Source organism: Phaenicophaeus curvirostris, chromosome 1, assembly GCF_032191515.1.
Source record: "Phaenicophaeus curvirostris isolate KB17595 chromosome 1, BPBGC_Pcur_1.0, whole genome shotgun sequence".
Classification (NCBI taxonomy): Eukaryota; Metazoa; Chordata; class Aves; order Cuculiformes; family Cuculidae; genus Phaenicophaeus; species Phaenicophaeus curvirostris.
In genome coordinates, this window is record NC_091392.1 from 70,549,904 (window position 1) to 70,565,194 (window position 15,291).

Below are 15,291 nucleotides of genomic sequence, written 5' to 3' on the forward strand. Positions count from 1 at the left end.
TGAGTAAAAATAAAAAAAAATCTCCCCCCCAGCCGTAAAACCCTGAGAAGCCACCTTGAACCGAGCGTAACTCGGGAAGAGAGGGAAGGGGAATGCGAGGAAGGTGAAAAGAAGCCCAAGCGGCAGCAGGGAGGACGCTCCCCCCCGCCCGCCGCTTCCGCCACTTCCGCCACTTCCGCCGCCGGCCCCGCGCAGCCAATCGCCGCCCCGCGCGTCTCCGCCAATCGGCGCCCGCCTGGAGCCGCGCGAGACGGGAGGCGGGGCCCGCGAGCGGAGCGGCGCGAACAAGGCGGGCGCTGATTGGCGCCGCTCCCTCCAATCGGCGGCGCGGCCGGGCGGGTGCGTGTTTCCGGAAGACGTGGACGTGGCCGCCGCCGCCTCTGCCGCTGCCGTCGCCGCCGCTGCTGCTCTGCCACGAGCCCGCCGCCACCATGATCTCCCTCTCGGATACCCAGAGTAAGCGCTGCCCCGCGTCGCCACCGGGATTGAGCGGGGCGGGGCGGGTGGTTTGGTAGGAGGAGGGTAATGGGGAGGGGGGGCTTGAGGGGTGGTGAGGATGGGTGGGGGGATGATGGCGGTGAATGGGTGTCGGGGGTAATGGCGGTGATGGGGAGGGGGTTGGTGGGGGAGGTCAGTAGTATTGATGAGGGGAGTGATGGTGGAGGGGTGTGATAGAGGGTAATGGTGGTGATGAGGGGGTTGATTCTGGAGGGTTTGGGCGGGTTGATGGTGGGAGGGTGATGGTGATGAGGAGGATGATGGTGGTGAGTGGGCATGGGGAGTAGGTGGGGTGGTGATGGGGGGGTTGGTGGTCTTGGTTGTAGGGGGAGTGATGTTGTAGGGATAGTGGGGGTTGATGGGGGAGTGGTGGTGATGGGGGATTGATTCTGAGGGGCTAGTGAGGAGGGTTGATGGTGGGAGGGTGATGGTGATGAGGGGATGATGATGGTGGTGCATGGGTATGGGGAGTAATAGTGGGTAGTAGGTGGTGGTGATGGGGGGTTGGTGGTATTGGTGATGGTGAGGGGAGGTAGTGGGGGGTAATGGTGATGGGTAGTGGGAGTGGTGGTGTAGGGGGGTGATGGGGAGTTGGTTCTGAGGGACTCGTAGTGGGGGTGATGGTGGGATGATGGTGGTGAATGAGTATGGAGAGTAATGGTGAGGAGTTGGTGGTGATCATGGGGGGCTTGGTGGTAGGGGGGTGATGGTGGGGGGTAGTTGGGGAGTGTGGGGGTTGATGGTGGGAGGGGTAATGGTGGTGGCTGGGGGAGTGGTGGTGAAGGGGGGTGATGGTGGTATTGGGGGAAGGGGATGATGGTGGGGAGTAGGGGGTTTGGTGGTAATCGGGGGTGATGGAGGAGGGGAGGGGGGTTGCTGCGTGATGGTGGGGATGGAGCAGCGCCGGGCGCTCGCCCTTTGTTGGTGGCCCCGCGGCGCTTTGGTTGCGGTCGGGGCTGGGGGCGCCGGGCCGGAGGCCGCGGAGAGGGGCTCGGGAGGGCTCCTGGCCCTCCTTCCCCCTTCCCCCCGCCGGCTGGGAGGCGGAGCTCCGGAGCTGCTGGGTGATGCCGAGATGGGCTGCGGGGTCGTAGGGTGCGGCCGGTCCCGGGTGTGGAGAGGGGCACGGGCACCGGTGCCGCCGGCGTTTGCCTGGGGTTGTGAGCTGGCAGGAATGAATGAATGAAAGCTGAACGGTACACAAAAGTAGCAATTCAAGTCTTCTAGTATGCCTCCGTGTGGTCAGGAGTGGTTTGGACTCGCGGAACTGGGTGTTGGTGACTTCGCTCAGTTTCTCTTAGCTTGCTGCTGTCGCGCTAAACGTTTGTGGGTGATACCGGGGGTCTTAAGGTGAAGGCCAGGCACTCAGGCTGGAGTGAAAAAAGAAGAACTTATGTGTGACCATAGTATTGTTCTCACTGAATAGAAATACTCGGGATACTTAAACATTTGGATGCTGAAAGGAAAACACAAAGAAATCAAAGTAAAGAGGTTCATAAGAGTTAAAACTGCAAGGTGAAAATCTATTAGGTCTTTGATTTATATTAGCATCTGATACGTTTCTGGCATGGTTACTGTAAAGGGAAATAAATCTGCTCGATAAGCACCATAGTGTCAGTTATGAAGGAAGGTAAATGTAAAAGATGTAGAAAAGAAAAGTGAAAAAACTAACTTTAACTGGACAGCAGGATGCTGGACAAGGATGAAGATTGGCAGAAAAGCAAGGTAGCGCCATTCAAAGTCAATGATCACCTGAGAGATTCAGGTGCCGTGCTCTGTTACTGGGATGGATACTAACCATTTGGGTTAATTTTTAAGAGTTCTGATTGGTTAAACACTCGTGCTTTGCTTTTTCCCACTGCTCTATCCTCCTGCCCACAGTATTCATTGGGCAGGGGGAACCACTCTTCGGAAAGAGTAGATCTAGTGTTTCCTTTTCTTAGTTCCTCGATTGGGACCTTTGGCTCATTCCAATGCTGACTCTGGTTTTAACCATCAGAGCCAAGAGTAGTGAGTGGAGCTCAATTATTTTTTATTTTTCTTCCACCATTTTTCTGAAATTCTGAAGATATTTCATATGATGCTTTTAAACTCCTGGTTGTCTGGAAAAATACAGAGTTTGCTATAGAATCACTAGTGGAGTAGCATGATAAATACCTGGAGAGGACTGCTGCAGTAGCTGATATTTGGAAAGTTAAATTTTCTTTTCCCTCCTCTAATCAGAGAATATGGTTGACTTCTAAAGTGAATATGAATCTGTTGTAGGAGTAAATGATAACAAACATGTTTCAAGTAAATATAGGAGAAGTGTCAGAGTAGTAATTGCAGCAGCTGTTGGGAGTTGGCCTCTGCCTTCTTGCTACATTCCTACTTTGTGCTGTGTCTGCGGGAGGAATAAATATTCACTTCCCATGACTGCATATTTATCTTATTGGCAGCTGGTAATTCCTTTGGAGTCCTGCCTCCAAATGTCTTCCTTCCAGAATACAGATTGTTTCTGCTCTTCTAAAGTAAAGAGTACTAGAGAAAAGGGCAGATTGCAATTGTTATGTTGCTTTCAGTCAGCAGATTCATTGAGAATATAATTTGAAATTCCATTTTTCATTGTAAACAAGTATTGAAAATGTCTGCATCAAGTCAATTATAGCAGGTTGCTTAGTAGTTTTAATTCTGGGTGGCTAAACTTTTGCTATGTGCATTTTAAAGTGGCAGACGGTATTGTAGAACTACAGATTTAACACCATGTGGTCTGCAACTGTGCTGGAAGATGAGCTCTTAGAGAAATTAGGGAAGTTCAGTGTTGCTGTAACAGATCTCTTTATTCTGCTCTGTTTTGAAATTATTTTTTTAATAACTAAAAGGAAAATCTGAAATAGGCAGAATGATTCTCTGTTACTCCTGAGCTATTCAAGCAACAGTAAACCACCAGCCAGGTCTACATTGCAATAAAAAGTGCAACTAAAATACATTTAGACAGATCTGGCTAACAGTGGTGAAGGCTGTGATAGTGTCGATGGGGTTTGTTGTTTGTATAAAACTTCCAGCATCTTGTGTGTGTGTGTATATATATGTATATAAACGTGTGTGTGTGTATATATATGCACACGCACACGTTTATATAAATGGAGAGACACAAGCTGGGCTGCCAGCCTGTCTGTAGTATTAGGGCTAGTTTTGCTAGCTTTTTTTTTGTGTGTGTGTGTATCCTGTAGGTTTCAAAATTCTCTGGTCACAGGGACAGCAATAACGTAAGGATGAATGCATGGATGAATGCAAAGATTCTTGGAGCTGTGTTGCCGTGGTTTCCATTATTTCTCTCCTATGCAGTCTGTGCAAGAGTCAAATGAAAGCTTTAGAGGCTTAATCTTTAAAGTGTTTCTAAGTATGGTCATCAAGATACCTCAGAAGCTGTTATCAAATGGTAGCTTTAAACATAGCTTAGCATTTCTGGCCCAGTTTCTCAGTAAAACAAATCTTCCATCCTACTCTTGCCTTCCAGGTATTTCTTGAGCAACCTTTGCGGACAGTCAGAATGCAAAGATATTTAGTGTCTTACTAGTTTTGTGAAAACTGGCAACTGGCTGGAGCCCCAGACTAGTGTTTGATAGCTGTCAGCATTTGTGTAACTTAGAAATAACCTACAGCATTGATCTGAGTTGTGTTGAATCCAGAAGTTGGGGCAAGTGGAACTGCCATACAACATTATGGGACATGGAATGTGAGGTCTCGGGAGGATGGAAGGGGCCATGGTGCTTATGTTGCTGTGGTAAACAGAATGGAATAAAAGTTGCAAATGCAAAACAAAGTTTCGTTATCTGTTCACAAAACAGTCCTTTCCTCCGTGCTAGCAGTAAATCAGAAGGGATGTATTTGTATGTGTATACGCATGCATGGTTTTTTTTGTTTCATTCCATTCTGGTGTATAGCTCTAAATATGTATTTTTTGATAAGCAGCTTCCTTGCATCTCTGTAACTGAAGTAATTGGTGTCTGCAAGACTTACTGTATTTGTACACTTCGGGCAAGTTTTCAGTTGGTCATAATATAGAATGAATTATTCTGTAAATTTAAAACATCTGTAGATTGGATGTTCTATTTATTTCATGATTTCATGATTTTGTTGCCATGAGGTTTTCCTGCTACCATGTTTTGTTACACGCCTAAATTTATTTCTTTTGCAGAGATTGGAATGGGACTAACAGGCTTTGGAGTGTTTTTTCTTTTCTTTGGAATGATACTCTTCTTTGACAAAGCTCTTTTGGCTATTGGAAATGTAAGTGCCTGCCATTTAGTCTTAAGTTCTGCACTGCTTAGAATTAAGTATGTGATATTGTTCTGTATTTAGCTTATTTTTAATATGTTATCAATTTGAAAATGCGTCAAAAAAATACTCTGGCAATTTTGCATAAAGGAAGAGTTATGCTCAGTGAGTGAATAATTTTTCCTGATTTAAAGCTAGAGCAGCTTGCATAAATCTGTTTTATATCTCCAGGTCAGGCCTGCAGTATGGTGGTCAGAGAATAAGCAGCTTGTTGCAGAATGCTGCTGCAAATAAGATATTTACATCACCTGTCATTGCTAATGCTTTCTTTTTTGTGGTCTTGTAAGATAACTGTCGATTTTAAGTACCCATTTGGGTAAGCGTAGTGTTCTGTACTCTCTAGCAAATGTGGCTTTGCTGTGCTTTTTGAGGAAAGAAAGAAGTATGAATTACTGATAGTTTGGGTTTAGAAGAGCCACTCGCCATTGATAGTAGAGCGGTTTAATATGTTCAGCTTTACCTTTTCACTTAAAGCAGGATAAAAATTAAATCCTAGTTCTGGTACACAAAATTTTGAATCCAAAGCAAATATAAAATGACAGGCTGTTTTCTGAATATGATAATCTCTGTGCCTCTGCTCATCTCATCATTGCCAGCCTGCTGAGAGCACAGCCTGGTAGAGTTCACATTGTCCTTTACTGATGCCTAGAAGTCTGTGGTCAAAACTGATAAGTTTTGTTCTGTGGCAGCAGTCTCAAATGCTGAGATTCACTGAAGGGAAACTTTTATAGCATGTATTTGAATTTGGACGTGTTAGATGAAACATTGTTCTGCACCATCTGAACCAAGTTGTATAGTGGAAGAGTGAAAACTAAAACAATGCATATTTTTTCTTTTCCTAATGTAAGATGGAAATACAAGATCCTGTTTAGGGAAAATTATGAAAACATAGATAGGAAGAGACAGTGAAGGGCTTTGTGATAACCAAAGGTAATGAAAGAAAAGATACTGTATCCTTACAGAAGGCTTTTTAAAAGAAGTTATATCAGAAAGGGGGAAAGGTGGTAATAAAGTGGTTTGTTTATTAAATAACATATGAAACTTAGGTTTTATTCAAAATTATAGATACAATTTGAGATCCTATTCCCTTTTCAGCAAAAATGTTGCCCAGATGTATGCTTACGGGCTGCAATATATACAAGTTGTGTTGCTGAAGAATGCTAAAAGTATTTGTAATCATTTGGGGCTAGCGTGATAGTGTTCAGTCTGTACTGGTACTCATAAGCAGTTGAAAGACTATACACAGTGAGATAACTGATAATGCTCTTCTACTGTTTTCCCTTTTTGGCTTAGCACTGTTTTGTAGATCAGTACAAGCTATTTAAGATGTCTGTGGTACAGAACCAGGAGTTCTTTTGTAACCTGCCTGTTCTCAGTTTTAAGGGACCTTTGGCATCACTTTTGTGGCAGTAAGCTCCAGCACTGCTTGTGGATAATGAGTGTACTTGTGTTACAGGGCAGACAACTGTTGTCACCAGGCCTTTTGACATGATTGTGTGTCAGAGACCACAAGTGTACACTCTTTACTTTTTAAGTAGCTGGCAGAAGTTTTGCTAGCTGCAAATGCTTTAAAATGGACTTGTCAGAAGAATCGCTGGTAAATTCCTTCTCATCATCTATCTTTTAACACCAAAAGAACTACTGGAAGACGTGCGGTCTAATTTTTTAGAATATCTATATGTTTACATCCTAAACATAGGAATATAATTAGCTGTTTTCTTTATTTGGTTGTTTTGTTTTTTCTTTTCTAGGTTTTATTTGTGGCTGGCTTGTCTTTTGTTATCGGTTTAGAAAGAACATTTAGGTTCTTCTTTCAAAAACACAAAATGAAAGCAACGGGCTTTTTCCTGGGCGGTGTGCTCATAGTTCTCATTGGTTGGCCTTTAATAGGAATGATCCTTGAAATTTATGGGTTCTTCCTATTATTCAGGTAAGACTTGATTCAAAATACCTTTCTGTATTGGTGTATCTAGGAATAAATGTATTTGATTAGAGTTGCTGTGTTACAGCTGACAAAGCAGCATCCTATAAATGTTTGCTTCTGATAGATTTTATACAAAGTTGTTGATTTACATTTGCAAGAGGTGGAAAGTTGGTAAATATTTTTCCAAGACTTAAATCTGCTAGTGCTTGTGAGGCATATACTAAACTGACGTTCTGATGATGTTTAAGTGTAACCAAAGAATTTTAAAGCTTCAAAATGTCTGGGAATCCAAATTGTTAGCAGTGCAAAATTTAAATATTCCCTCATAAAAGAAAGAAACTTGGATACTTAGTATTTTTTTGGTGAGGAGTTTCTTCTTTTCTTTGACAAATGGGGCAAAATACTTGGTTGCTAACATCCTAGGTTTGTAGTCTTACCATTCCATTATTGTGGTAGCCCAGTGAAAAGATGTTTTCTGTCACTTTTGTTACATTTGTGACCTAGTATAGACAGAACTGCTGGGTTTTGTTAGCATTAATGTGTCATTTAACATCTTAGTAAATGCAGTTGTAATGGTGAAAGAATTTGACTTGTTACAGCCCGTATGTCTGTACTTTATCTTTCTTTCCATGGTTAAAGTTCCATGCTTCAGTATACCACAAAGTACAAAATGCACTAGCAGGTAAGAAGGGAGGCTCTTACTTGTCTTGGACATGTGTTCAGATGAAGACTGTTCTGTTAATGCCTGTTAATGTTTTCACACACCCCTAAAATCTTTTTAGTGTTCAGCTGCTGTATAAGTAATATAGTTCTTGTTAATCAAAATCAAACCATGGCATTGCTTTTCTCCACTCAGTAAAGCTGTATGTTAATCTGGTGTTCAGTTTAGAAAAAAGTATTTATTTTTGAAGAAATCTTAACTTGGCTGCTACTGAAGACAGTGAGATTTCTGAAAATTAATTTTGCATATGCTTCTTTTTGTTCTACTCTGTATTCCTTTGAAGTCTATATCACTACAAGTGTTTTGAAAAATCACAGTATTTTACTGAATAAGTTGTCGCTTCTTGCATGTAGCACTTGGGTTTAATCAACTAGAACAAAGCAAGTAGATTGTGTTTCCAACCAAACAATCCTCAAAAAGGACTCAAGAGAATTATAAATTACTATGTCTAAGCAGGTATGATTATAGATTATCTGTTGGTGCTAGCCAGTGGCTAGCAGGGTAAAATAATATTGAAGGGGATTGTAGAAGGTCAGTAGTCCTTAGGACACTAGGACTATCACTTAGCCAGAAGAGTATCAACAAACAATAGATAATTCCAGATGTGAAATTTTGTCTGATCTGTTTTATTTTAAAATATCTCTAGACCATGTTGTCTAGTGTTTAATAATTCTTAGAATCTAACTCCCTTGCTATGGTGTTAGGTAGTTACTACTTCAAACAAAGCTTTTTGTTTTGCTTCAGTTTTGTTTGTTTCGGCCATTATCATGTTTTTTTGGCAACTTGCTCCTTTCTGAAGAAGTTAAAAATGAAGCCTTTTCTCGAGGTTCATTACATATGATTCATTTGGATCCTGCTGTCTAGATGTGTAACAGAAAACTTCCCTGGTTATCATTGGTCTCTTAAGTATGTATTTTTCTTAGGACCAAGGGGCGCTAGATCAACCCATGCACCTTGGAATTTGTGTTCTAATTCTAGTCGTGTGGATTACCTAGACTTTTATATGGAAAACATATTAATCGAGCAATTTAGCAGTCCTTGTAACTTTGCTTCAACTCCAGCTAAGATATAGTACAAATGTAAATCACAGTATTGTATATTTTCTAAAAATCAATTTCTTGGTTTTTAGACCACTAAACCAGTTCTTCTAGATGTTCAGATCCCTCTGGAATCTTTACTTGTAGACCATTGTCTTCCATGTCTAGACTGGTTTTATACAGCCATCTTTCATATGCCCTCTAGCAGTAGTTGCAGAGCTGCTGACATCTCCGAAGCAGATACTGGTGACCAAGAACAGGATTGAAAAAAATTTTTTTACAGATGTTTCTGAATGAAGTGAGACACACACAATTATTATTTCAGTCTGTTTTAAACCTGGAATATCTCTCCCATCTTGTCTTTATTTAACATGCTGCCACAAGTCTTTTGCCATACTTCCGTGTGCACAGATTGCATTTGTGGGAGAAGGCTGTTACAGGACAGTATCTCTTGTATTCTCAGCTGCTTTTGGAGCCTTGTTCAGCTTACAGGCATCCAAAGTTATGGCTAACAATACCATACTTTCTGTCCTGACTATTCCTTTTTCTTGGCTACGCTAGTTGTTTTAATCTGTTACATGTGATTTGTGTGCTCTGCGTCTCAATTTACTGGACCACTGAAATGATCTAGTCTTTAGGGAAAAAAAAAATCTTCAGGAAAAACTTGCTAGTATCAATGATACCCAGCAAATAGTTCTTAAGAGTGTAGTGAAGATGATGATGGCTTGTGAAACATCACTGTTTCTCTGTGGGTGTAGTCTCATTATACATTAATCCTTATTATATGTAGAGAATGTATAACTCCATAATTGAACTCACAATGCCACCACCAGCTAAATTGCTACGATTGACTGGAAACAGCTGAGCTACTTTCCTGCTGCAGAGACAAAGTGGACAGTGCTAGGGGCTGCACCATCACAGCTCTGCTTGGAAACATCCCCTGGCTCATGATTCAAGTCCCTGACCTGACTTGAAATTGTCAAAAAAGTGAAGAGACAACTCTTTATGGTTAATTTTCTTTATATAATGTAAAGAGTACCATATGTGGTTTCAAAGGGAATTACTCCATTAACTTCAGTTGTTTTTACGTTGGGTATTGCAAGAATATATTTCCTATAGTGTGAAATAAATTGTCTCAAAATATGTGTGATCATTGATAAATCAGTTGGAACCACCAGTTCTGTTGACTAAGTTGAGTATTCTTTATTTTTTGAAGAGCTGACTGGTGTTGAAAGCTATAAAGAAAATCAAATTAAGTCAGCTTAAAAAAAAAAAAAATTCCTGGTTTTCTCCCTTCTCTGCTCAGTGGATATTGGTCTAGTTCACAAAATTAATATGCTGCTAACAACCTACATGATTATGTAAAATCTTGGTTTAAAAAGAACAAACTTGTTGCTTATTCATTTTATAGCATTATGACAATAGTTTAATTATAAAAACTAATACAGTCTTCTTATATCTTACCTAAAGGGGGTTCTTTCCTGTGGTGGTTGGCTTTATTAGAAGAGTTCCAGTTCTTGGATATCTCTTGAATTTACCTGGTATAAGCTCGGTAAGTGTTCAGTGCTTCCTGCCAAATTTGAAGATTGTACTGTTTTTTATTCCATTGTTACAGCAGTTGTAGTCGAAATGACTCAGAAATAAAGCTAGTAAAACTTTACTAGAGCAGTTACTTTGAATGTATCCCCGTATAGTTTTTGCACCATACAAATCACCTTCATTCCCAGTGAGAGACTTTTAGATGTAAAAGGAAAAAAAGGCCACCCTTGCAGAAGCTGGCACTGCTTGCATGTTGTGAAGTGAAAGAGCCCTGGATTGTGACTGGGTGCACTGGGGTTCTACTTCCTGCTTCACTGTGGGCCCTAGGTGGCCAGATAGGCGATCCATGTGCCTCTTCTGTCCATGCGATGAGGACGCTGTTCCTTGTATAGGGAATGTATATATGGGATATATTTATGAAAAGTGGCCTGTAAAAGCAAAGTTTAGCTAAATGTTAAGTTGAAGCTTCTATGGTGAATCCTGAAACGTTCATGATACATAATCATTCATCAGATATATTTATTAAGGTCACCTGCACCAGACTAGTCTTGCTATTAGTAATACTAAGATTTTCAAATGCAATTTTCCATTTTCTTAACCAAATAGCTAGGGATTTGAAGACAATTAAAAGGTGCCAGAAGGATAGTAATCTAGGGTGTTTCAGTCAACTACTTTTACTGTGCTAATTTCTGTATGCATCTTAACACAAGGATTTTTAACCCTAGTTTTGAAAGCAACAGTTCTAATAGCTACTACTAAAATATTAATAGAGGGTATAACTTAAATGTATACAGTCTGCTTTTAAAAATTAGTGTTCGAGATCACGTGTTCCAATCTTAGGCCAAGTTCTGGCTCATAATTTATGATCAATTGAATGTTTCATTTGTCAATTGATCTTACTCAGTCACATTTAATTTGATCATAATGGGGTTAAATCTTGTTTTAAAAAGATAATTGTTAATGTTTTATTCAAAGCCTACGTAGGCTCAGAAGAGAACCCACAGTAATGGTCAGTTGAAATATCTTACTTGGTCTACTAATGCATGTGTGGCTGATACTGTATTGTTTTGTTTTAATCATTAAGCTAGCAGTGTTATCTGCATTTTTCTATTTCCTTTTTCATTCTGTTGCATCTTCATGTTGCACTCTTAATGTCTATATGAGAAAAACATGTCATGCGGAAACACAATTGCAATGTAAAATATCTAATTTTCACAAACTCAGATCATGAGACCGCGGTGAGTACTACTTGACTCTCATTTTCAGTTGCATACTAACTGTGCAAGCAGCAAGTAATATTTAAGAGTAACTTCACTGTACATAAATGTCATGCAGCTTAAAACCTTTTTGTCTCCTTTTCTACAGCTTGTAGATAAAGTCGGAGAAAGCAACAACATGGTATAATGACAAGAGGGAAGAAGACTGATTCTAAACTTATTGTATTATTTATAAAATCCTTTTGAAGAATACTCAGCACAAAGATTAAGTTGTATACAAAGGAAAAGCTTGTTACATTCTTTACATAAGTTTAATTTAAAATGTATAGTCAACAGTATACATTAGAAAAGAAGCTCAGCAAGTACGCTTCTAGGAAAGTAATTCCAGAGTTCATGAACTAAACTGAAGAGGTGAAAGTCATGGAATAACCCATGTTAGGACTGTTCAAGATTCTCTTTTTTGGTTTTGGAAAACATGCTAGAGGCAATGAACCCTTGTGGAATTAATGGTGCCTGTACTCTGCCTCCTTATTTTGAAGGTGCAGTAGAGCAAACAGGCCTACATTTTAATGGTGACCCAAACTTACCAAGCCCTCTGCTTGCTATCCTCAGAGTGCAAAAAAAAAAAACCACCCTAGAAAAATTCTTGTTTAACAAGAGATGCATCTTTGCATGAAGGTTGAGATGACTATTCATCTTAGTGTATTATGACAAAAAAAGGAAACCCTACACGGTTCTTCTGTAAACATTTTTGTAAATATGTGGCTGAAATAAAACATTGTTATCTTAATGTTTCAAAGCCAAATGTAAGTTGATTGTATTTGCCTTCTGTTTCAGAATATGCAAAAGGTCAATCTTTAATAACTTCAGTCTTAAATGTTGGTTCTGAACATGTAGAGCTCAACAGGGAACGCTGGAGACTGACTTGCACTCCTTCCAGTTTGTTCTCAGTGATGAGAATGTAGCCCCTTGTCACTTACATTAAAACTTTGTGAAACGTGCGTAGTTCACAAGAAAAATGCATTTGATTAAGGTGCTGACATATGAACCCTGTGAAATGTATCTTATCAAAATTTGAACCTTTCTTTTTAAATAGATTGAAGCTAAGGTTTCTTTGTTTACTCTGGAACTATAAATTGACTTTTATTTTTTACAGTAATAAAATGAAAACTTAAAGTTCTGTGTATGTGAGTCTCTGGGGAGAAAATTGAACTAATGGGGCTAACTAAAGATCAAGTGCCAACCTCCATATGTTTTGTAACTTGTTGTTTGGATTATATTCGAATAAGTTAAAGTGGCTATAGGTCACAGCAACATCTTTGCTGTTACAGAGATTCTTAGCTAACCTGGAATAAACACCTCCTACTAATGCAAGGGTCATGTTTCTGCTTCTATTGGAATGTTAAAGATTGTGCACTTTCAATAGACTTAGTTACATAGTGTCCTCACCTAACAAAATGTAATCATCAAGTAAATTGTGTTTGTGCAGGCTTTGGGAGTTTCTGTTGTGTTTACCTTTTCCCTTCAGCTTAATCCTAAGAAAACTACCAAAATGCAATGATAGTATTTCAAGTAGCTGTGTCATCTTAAAGACCTAATAACTGTTTTGGTTTTTTTCTTTAATATACAGTTAAAATTGGTATTTTGCAAAATAACTTTGAAGTTAAGAACAATTCTTACCAACCCTTTTGGAAGTTGCCGTTAAGTTTATATAAATAAGGCACGTTTTATTTTCATTAAAACCGTATAAATAGCCACAATCTACTATTCCCGATGTTTCATTTGCTTCCTTCTCAAGCAGGCACAAAGTGATGCAGTGAAAAAAAAATGCTGTTATATTTAAAAAGAATAGCATCTGAAAAATCAGCATTTTTATTTCATAAATGAAAAAAATGGCTATATTTGCCTGACGATGTGTTATAGTTTACAGGTGGGACTAAATGACTTGTGGCTTCTACCTCAAGAGATAAACCAGTTTTAACTGCTCCCGTAGATCTGTTGTGTCTTTAAAATGACTATGGAATAGCACTACAGCAGTTTAGCAGACTCTTGCTTGCTTTGGTAGAGCATTAGTTTGTACTGTGGGAATCAAGTACTGTTTAAAGCAGACAGTGTTCATCATTTATATTAGATGTCAGCTACCAGGTGATTTTTTTGTTCTTGTCTTTTGAAAAGTGATGGGAAAGGTGGATTCCACCCTGGGACTGTGGAGCTCTGACTGAAAGCAAATTGCTTGTTAAGCTGAAGTACCCTCATCAACAAGAAAGTTGATGATATCTTTCAGAGGTGATGAATATGTTGCTGTATATGGTCTTTTGGCCTCTGAAATGCCAGGATGTAGGCAGTTCATCTCACTTCCATTTAATTCATTGTTTTAAATCAAAAGTCAATTTCTGTCAGATGTGAACTGTTGTGAAAAGCTTCTGAGGGAACAAAATTGTATGTTGGATTTAGCATAGTCTTTGTCCCTCAAGGTAATGTTGTCTTTGAGACAGTTTTGCCAAGATAAATGTGGGTGGCAGCAAAGGTCAAAGTGACTTAGCCTTAAAATGTTTCTGTTATTGTAAAAGTATCTTTAACAGAAACATGCTTGGAACATTTCCCCTTTTAAATGTAATTTGTAATTGCTGCTTTAAAAATTGTGAGGATGGATCTTATCTTACTCTGAGCAAATGAATACTGTAAATATCCTTGTCATACCTTGAATAAATGGGTACCATTTTCTATAATTTGTCTTTGTGTCTCTATGTGCTCATTTTCAGAATATGTTTTGACAAGCTTTCCTTTCCAAAGGTTAGGGAGTGCATGCTGTTACTGCTTGGCTATCTTACATAGTTGTGACTTTCATAGTAAATAGTGTCTTTGATTAATCTTAAATGGAAAGGTTTCCTCTTTTTCTTACAGTAAACCTTTTACATCAGCATCCCTCTAGTTATTCAGATTCCAGTTTCCAACACATCCCAACCAAACATCAAAATAACACTTACATGGGAAGTAGTTTCTTAAACTACCTCCTTGTCTTTCTTTATGAGGAAATATTACTGTTCCGTGGTGCTCTGCAAGCTTGCTGCCCACTGTTGGGATCTTAACAGAGGAAGCAGAACACCAAAGCAGGGGATTCCATTGGTTGGTAAGGGGCTTTTGTTGGTGCTGTGTGCTCATTAATGCCCTAAAAACTTGTTTTGATTGAAGTTTCAGCCTCAGCTTTTACTGAAGTTGGTTCTATCCTAAGAATTCCAAAGAACTATCACTTTCTAATTTAAAAGGAAGGGAAATCCCAGGTGCATCTAGTTATCTGTTAAATTGTGAGAGGTATAATGTTAATCTTTATGTAGCTCATGGCCAGTTACTCTCAGTGAACAGTTGCCATTTATTAACCAGGCACTCTGACTTTGTTATTGCTCACAAGGTGGTTCCGCTGTAGCTTAGAGTCTGAGCCAAAGACATAGTAAAGAAAGTTATTGTGTGCCTGCAGTAGACGTCAAAGGCAAGGTTTTATCGGATTACTTTAAAATTGTTTCCTTGCCAGATTTCAAGGTACAGAGTGGTGTAGTTGTTGCCTTTCTGGTTTACTTGATTATCAGGCTGGAAAGCAGAGCCTACATCCCTAAACCAAGTATATGTATATCTCCCTGCTGTCTCTTCAGATGTCACTTCCTACCCTTGGACTCCTGTCTTTATTTCTCTGGCTGCCGCGTCCTGGCTTACTTTAGCTGTTATTTCTACCCTTCAGATTGCCCTTACCAGCTATGACAGCACTAGTATGACATTACCAGACTAACTTACCAGGCAGAATTTGGTCTTTGCAGGCCATTTGTTCTGAGCTTTACCCCTCTGATATTGGACCTGGCGTATTAAAGCATCTTTCAGAAGACTTGGATGTCATAAGCAGTCCAACAAAGAGGTTCCACAGCTGCTGTAATCCCTTGCTAAGCCTAATTTTAGCACAATTAGTGCTAAAGCATGCTCCTCAATTATGTAACAATTTACAGAAAAGTGCAGGACTAATTTGATGTGGAATTAATTATCTCAAACTGA

The 15,291-nt window shown here is 39.7% G+C and overlaps 1 protein-coding gene across 2 annotated transcripts; it reads left to right on the top strand.

The window, feature by feature from the left end:
- Positions 1 to 340: 340 nt before the first annotated feature.
- On the top strand, positions 341 to 13,976 carry GOLT1B (golgi transport 1B). 2 transcript variants are annotated; one of them, XM_069862284.1, is made up of 6 exons: positions 341 to 456; positions 4,676 to 4,767; positions 6,567 to 6,745; positions 9,968 to 10,049; positions 11,012 to 11,045; positions 11,402 to 13,976. In XM_069862284.1, exons 1-5 carry the CDS (start codon positions 432 to 434, stop codon positions 11,018 to 11,020), a joined length of 387 nt encoding a protein of 128 aa, XP_069718385.1. In that variant the 5' UTR covers positions 341 to 431; the 3' UTR covers positions 11,021 to 11,045; positions 11,402 to 13,976. The 2 variants fall into 2 exon arrangements, with proteins under 2 accessions (XP_069718385.1, XP_069718377.1); XM_069862276.1 differs by lacking the exon at positions 11,012 to 11,045.
- The last annotated feature ends 1,315 nt before the right edge of the window (positions 13,977 to 15,291 follow it).

Bases quoted from the DNA above. Each gene is read 5' to 3' on its own strand.
- GOLT1B (XM_069862276.1), top strand. From the start codon at position 432: ATGATCTCCCTCTCGGATACCCAGA. The intron at 6,746-9,967 runs GTAAGACTTGAT...TCTTACCTAAAG, and splicing joins GGGTTCTTCCTATTATTCAG to GGGGTTCTTTCCTGTGGTGG. The intron at 10,050-11,401 runs GTAAGTGTTCAG...CCTTTTCTACAG, and splicing joins ATTTACCTGGTATAAGCTCG to CTTGTAGATAAAGTCGGAGA.